Here is a 6361-nt window from a genome sequence, read left to right on the forward strand (position 1 = left end):
TGTACTTGAAGAGGATGGTGAGTTTGAGCTTGAGAGCTGGAGGTCTCCTCTGTGTTCCAAGGAAGAGATGGAGATGAGGGAACACAGTCCAAACCATGTGGTTATCATTCCAAGCCCACCACAGCCACAGATGCATGCAGACCCTCCATGCATCAGCCTGGGGCGGGAGACCCACACCTCCTCTCCCAGTGCCTGTACCCACCCAAAGGACCAAACACAGGCATCCATCTTGTCAAACTGCTTTAATATTTGGACATAAAGACAGGACAGAGCCAGTTAGGCTGTGCACAAACAAGATCCCCTTGAGCAACAGTGCAAGGCTGCTGAGCTTCCCTTCTCAATGGAGGTGTGGGTTTGGCCAAGATGCAGTTCAGCTGATGACTGCATCCTGAGCATGCCAGTGGGGTGCATGTGTTGGGTAGGGAAAAGGGATAGGGGCTTGCGAGGGCAGCTCAGAGGTTGTTCAGCTCCAGTAAGGTCTGGTCCAGGACCTGGTGTATCCCCACGTTCTCCTCTTTGGCACTGGCCAGGCTCTCTGTGAATACAAGGGACACCCAGCCACGCACACAGACACAGCCCAAATGTACCCAGGTGCAGCGGGACGCACGCACACCACACAAGCACACACACACACACAGATGGACATTTCAGTACAGCAAGAGCCCCCAGTCAAATGGGGCATCCCCTGTGGAGCATAGTCCACGCAGGTAGCCCCATTTCTGGCAGGGATGAGTCCAGCCACTCTGGGATCTGCCAGGGAAGCCAGGCCAGTCAGGCTGGTCACTGGGACAGGCAGTTACCACTCTTCAGCATTTCCATCTTCCCAGGCTGCCCCGTTGCCCGTGGCTGAGCACTCTGCAGCACAGGTGCCGCTGGCGAGTACCATTATTTGGCCAGACACTGGGGCATCACCACTGGCCAGCTGCAGGCACATGCACAAACCCTTGGCCAGCAGAAGCGGAGAACCAATGCCTGCTGCATGACCCAGCAGCGCTCCGTGAAGAAAAGAAGTGAGAAAGCAGCCCATTAACAGCCCAGGAGAGTGGGCAGAGGACAACAGAGATAAGGAGCAGAGCTAACAAGGCTACAAGGATAAGCTCTGCCAGGCAGCCTTCTGCCAAGGCAGCCTCCCTCTGGTGTTCACTTCCAAATGGCATCCTCCTTCCCCCAGACATGGGGATGGAACAAGACTGCTGTCCACCCAGCCCCATCTCCCAGTGTGCCCTTGCTAGCCTCTTCCCTGTCCCAAGTTTGGGGCAGCAGGTGCTGCTGGATCCCCAGCTCTTTTCCCAGCCTTCCCAGCACCCTCCAAGGACCTCTTTCTAAGGGAATCCATCCTGTACAATTTAGGGTGACCAGAGTGAGGAGGAAGAGGCTGCCCACTGACTCCCAGGACATGGGGAGGAAGGCAACAGTACAAACCACTGCATCCCTCCCCAGCAGAGCCAGGATGATGCCAGAGGACATCCATGACTACATGGGCATCCCAGGACTTCCCAAAACCTTTCATATCTCTCCCACAAAAACTGATCAACTCCAGAGGGGCGCCCTGTCCTGCCCAATCAGGGTAGTTACCCCTATGAGGATAAGGCAAGGCTTTACACCCTGCCTCACCCCAGCGGGGAGGGGCTCCCAGCTTGGAGCCAGCCGGGCCAAAATGGGGCAGGGAGGCTGGGCCGGGGCCAGGAGCTCTGGGCAGCTCAGTTGTTAAGTTCAGTAAGGATGACCCGCAGCTCGTTAGTGAGAACACGGTTTTTCTCGGCCTCCTGCTGAGAGCGCTCTAGAGAAAATGGAGAGACATCAACGCAGCACAGGAAAGAGAGAGAAAAAAGTGAGTTAGTGAAAAGAGACAGCATTTCTGAAAGCCTTCACAGGAAACACCACAAGCCACCCAGCCAGTGGTGGGATACAGCTGGACTGGCAGGAGGCAGCCAGTATTTGTGCAGGGACAAGGCTGTAGGTCCACCAATTTGGAAACTGGGTTCTGGGACAGGGTAGGGTGGTGAGGAAGGAGGAGGTGGATCAGGACCAATTTAGAGGTCACAAGAGATCACTACTGAAGGGTAGCACAAGCCTCTTCACCAAGAGAAGGTGATGCAGGAGCCATGACAGGGATGAGATTGCTGCTTGTAGGCAATGTCTGAGAGTAGAGACAGGGAATGGACAGGACCAGGTCTAACCCTGACATTTCACACCAAAAGACTCATGGAGAAGATGGCATGAGATGGGGAAAGCTGCGTACGAGAGTCAGGGGGTGGCAGGGGTCAGCACAATGGCCCCGTCCCGCTCAGCCTGACAGCACGGGAGCCTCTTGGGTCTCAGCCATACTCAGCCTGGAGAGCCCGTGGCTGTGAGCTGCCTGCAACCAACTCCTACCACACTGCTGACAGCACCCACATGAGACAGGCAGGAGATGAGGGACAGAGTGGCATGAAGAAAACAAAGGAGAAACCAATGTTAAATTTTTATTGATATCAACTCATTAACCCAGAGTGACAGAACACAAAAGAAAAGTCGTGAGATGCAAACTGAAGAGCAATGTGCAAAGGACAGAAGGGTGAGGGAGGAGTGAGGGTCGCCTGCCTGCCGGGGAACAAGGTGTCTGCACAGTTGGATCCAACCCTCTATCCCCCAGGCCTGAGCTTTGGCAGTGGAGGTGCCGCTTCCCCAATGCAGGTCATCCCCATGCTGGGGCCAGCAAGCAGCACCAGGGGACTTCGCTGGAAGTATATGGGGGGGGAAATGGCCCCCCAGCCCCGGAGCTGCAGGGTCCCCAGTGCTTCTGCTGCTGGGGAGCCAAGGAGGGAGCTGCTGGAACAAAGGGCTTCTGGGCACAGTCCTGATCCCCAGGGCAATGCTGTGGCATGGGCCTACAACTACACTGTCCAGTCAGTATGTGGGGCTGCTCTCCTGCCCTGAACAAACAGCTCTAAGCACCTACACCTTGTCTCCCCAAAGAGGGGTACAGCGGGAACACCCCGGGTCAGCTCCTGTCCCAAAGGAGCTGATGGACAGGCACAGGCTAGGTAGGACAGAGGAGGACAGAGAGGGTAGGGAGAGAGGTGGGATGGCCAGGCAGGCAAACAGCCGAGCTGGGGAGAGACAGGCAGGGAGCAGGTGCAGTGCTGGTGCCCAGCGTGGGGCTCAGAGGGAGGTGATGTCATTAAGTGCATTGTCCAGCTCCTCACTGATGGCTTTGTACTTCATCTTCTGCGCATACACTTCGTCTGCAGGTGAAGGCAGGCAGGGAGCAGATGGTGGAATAGAGTGCAGGACACAAGGTGGAGAGAGAGAGTGGCTGTGAGCAGCGGGCTGAGGGCAGCAGGGGTGTGCGGGCACAGGCAGCATGGATGTGACCCTATTGCCTACCCGAGGGCAGGGCCCAGACCCCAGGAGCTCTGTGCTCCCACATCAGATGCCACAGCATCCAGCCGCTCTGCTCCCAGAAATCCTGACCGCCCCTCCCTCTGGCCAAGCACTGTCCAGCCCCACCAGGAGCATGGTGTGTCCAGTGCCACCCCAGGAAAGAAGGACATGGGGCTGGTGGGGACATTTTACCTTCTAGGTCATCAATGGTTTTCTCCAGCTTCGCCACAGACCTCTCAGCAAACTCCGCCCGGGTCTCAGCCTGTGGGAAGCACAGCGGGGAAAGGGTGAGCTGCAGGACACAGCAGGTGGTGCAGGCTGCACTGCACTCCAAATCTGCCCCATTTGCATCTCTGGTACCCTTCTCCAGAAGCCCTCCCGTGGAAAAGGCAAGGGACAAGAAGGGACTAAGACTCCATGAAGCCTCACACCATAAATCAGAACAGACTAATGAAAGTCATCCCAGACCCAGGTAACTGCTATGATGCTGGGCTGCAATTTAGGAAACTGGTAGAGGACATAGGCATAATGGGGTCAAAACCCATTCAAGATGGCAAGCACTCATTCTGTGGCAGCCCTACAACCCTTACCTCCTTCAGCTTTTCCCCTAGAAGCTTGATTTCCTCCTCGTACTTATCCTCCTTGGTGGAATACTGCAGAGACAGAGACAAGCACCTGTGAGTCCCAAGGCATATCTCCAGCTGTCCTCCACCCCAGCAGGAGACCACAGCATTCCCAGACCCCACGCATTCTTCCCAACCCTAGCAGCCTCCCTGGGTCCTACCTTGTCAGCCTGGGCCTCCAGGGACTTCAAGTTGTTGGTGACAATTTTCAGCTCCTCCTCTAGGTCACCACATTTACTACATCCCAAGCAGAGCCGGCAGGAGGGGGGGAGTGGGGCCAGAGGGCAGGAGAGAGGCAGGAGCAGAAAGAACAGGCACGGAGAAGCAGGAAAGAAAGAGAGAAAACAAGTTGAGAAAGGAGAAAACTCAGTGCAGGTGGACCAGGAGCAGAGCCACTGGGAGCAGGAGCTGCCAGGACGCATCTGTTCATCCTTTCCTTGTGCTTCCTTGCACGGATACCTCGTGCATCACCACCAGCCCAGCTTTCGCTGGCCCCGCCGGGGAAGCAGGGATGGAGGGATGGAGGAGCGTGCCCAGCCTGCGCCTGCTGGAGAGGGGGGCGAGGGGAGGCTGGTGCTGGAGGCAGTGGTGCAGAAAGGAGAGAGGTGGCTCGCATGGTTCGAAAGACAGCGACAGAGAGAGGGGGCTGCTGCACATCGCCCCGCGCCCCTGCCCCAGTACCTCTTCCTCTGAGGCAATGAGGGATTTGAGAGACTGGTCCATGGTCCGCAGCTCTTCTTCCAACTGTCTCACTCGGCTGGGGTGGAAGAGGGGCACCCCCGGAGGGGAACAGCAGAGAACAGGGTCAAGGATATGATGCCAGTGGGTTGGCACACCCCTACCCCCAGCCTGCAATCCCAAAGACCACCCCAGTGATAGACCCTGCTTCTTCCAGGGACAGACATCCCCATCCCCATGTCTGCCAGGGATTTGGGACAAGGGCTGTGTGGGGCCCCTGCATGCTGCCTACCAGGAGCCCCACTCACCTCTCCGCCACCTCTGCCCTCTCCTCTGAGCGCTCCAGCTCTCCCTCAAGAACGACCAGCTTGCGGGCAACCTGTTGATGGAAGCAAGTGACCCATGTTAGCCCTGTGCCTGCCCCAGCTGGGGGCACAGGGCTATAAGGAAATGGCTCTGGGTGCTGCCAGGGTGTCAGGACTGGGGAATGGGGTACACACCTCCTCATATTTGCGGTCAGCCTCCTCTGCTATGTGCTTCGCCTCCTTCAGCTGCATTTCCTGGAGTTCCATCTTCTCTTCATCTTTCATGGCCCTGTTTTCGATGACCTTCATGCCTCTGAGGAAAGACCATGCCAGATGATTTTACTGCTTGTGGGTCAAGGTGTCATTTGCACATCCTGCCTGCCCATCTGCACGTCCTGTACCCTAACAACACCACCCTCTAGATTCAGGGACATGGTACATTGCTTGGGGAGGATTGCATACAGTAGGATCACACCACCAGTACCCAAAAATGCTCCTGTGCAGAATTACAGTGGAACTGGCGCCAGGCCTATGTTCCAGAGTGAGGTATGTCCATGGTGGCACTCAAGCAGGCAGGTTCTGACCCCATGTTTGTTGGGAAAAGGTGTCCAGCCCAGGATGAGCCAGCCACAACCTCCACAAAAACAGCCTGACAAGCTGGAAGCCCTTAGGAAATATTGGAAAACATCCTGTGGCAAAGCCTTTTTCATTCAAGGTGATGCTCACAAATAGGGGATTACTAAACCCCCACAGAAGAAGACTCTTCTTCTCTCACTCAAATGCGGTTGCTCATAGTGATCTTTGCCAGTGAGGGAAGAGCTCACATAACTGCCAGGAACACTGTGACATGCTGGGTGCTGCCATACAACCTGAGTGTCCTTGCCTGCACAGCTCCAGTCTGGGAAGCCTACTTGCCCTGAGGATGGGGCAACATACCCCCTCTAGAACTCTTTTTGAATGAGGCTGTCTGGTCCTCAAATCTGACCTTAGTTACCAGCACAGAGGTTTCCTTTTGGGCTCTTATTTTGTCCTTGAGCGTCTAAAGCTGCTCTGAGAAATAAAACATGCTGAGGAATAAATATTGTCCTCTGGCTTTGCTTACAGTCTGGTGCTTTTATAAATACCAGATAAAATTTTTCAGGATTTTATGTGGGCTCTGCATAAGAGTGTCTGTATCTGCGGGACTTCTTTGCATTGTGGCTTTGCTCTCTCCCTTTGAAGTCTGCAGGAAAGTGAACAGAAACCCCAAGAAGGTCACCTCAGAGGGACCCCAGTGCAAAACTAAGGGGGCTGTCTGCATCCATGGTGACTGACACCACTCCCACTGTCCCTTTCCATCCCACCTCTCGCTCTCATCAGCTGCCTGCTCAGCTTCCTCCAGCTTCTGCA

The 6361-nt window shown here is 55.6% G+C and overlaps 1 protein-coding gene across 1 annotated transcript in view; it reads right to left on the bottom strand.

Moving 5' to 3' along the window:
* Window positions 1-227: 227 nt before the first annotated feature.
* TPM2 (tropomyosin 2) overlaps window positions 228-6361 on the bottom strand; it is a 13364-nt gene continuing 7230 nt past the window's right edge. Inside the window, exons 3-9 of the mRNA XM_031063082.1 lie at window positions 6316-6361; window positions 5168-5285; window positions 4976-5046; window positions 4151-4226; window positions 3957-4019; window positions 3559-3628; window positions 228-535 (exon numbers count right to left, since the gene is read on the bottom strand). Coding sequence (XP_030918942.1) covers window positions 453-535; window positions 3559-3628; window positions 3957-4019; window positions 4151-4226; window positions 4976-5046; window positions 5168-5285; window positions 6316-6361 — 527 coding nt within the window. The 3' untranslated portion in view covers window positions 228-452. The remainder of the gene's footprint in view (window positions 536-3558; window positions 3629-3956; window positions 4020-4150; window positions 4227-4975; window positions 5047-5167; window positions 5286-6315) is intronic.

This window comes from Geospiza fortis, unplaced genomic scaffold, assembly GCF_000277835.1.
Source record: "Geospiza fortis unplaced genomic scaffold, GeoFor_1.0 scaffold174, whole genome shotgun sequence".
NCBI lineage: Eukaryota > Metazoa > Chordata > Aves > Passeriformes > Thraupidae > Geospiza > Geospiza fortis.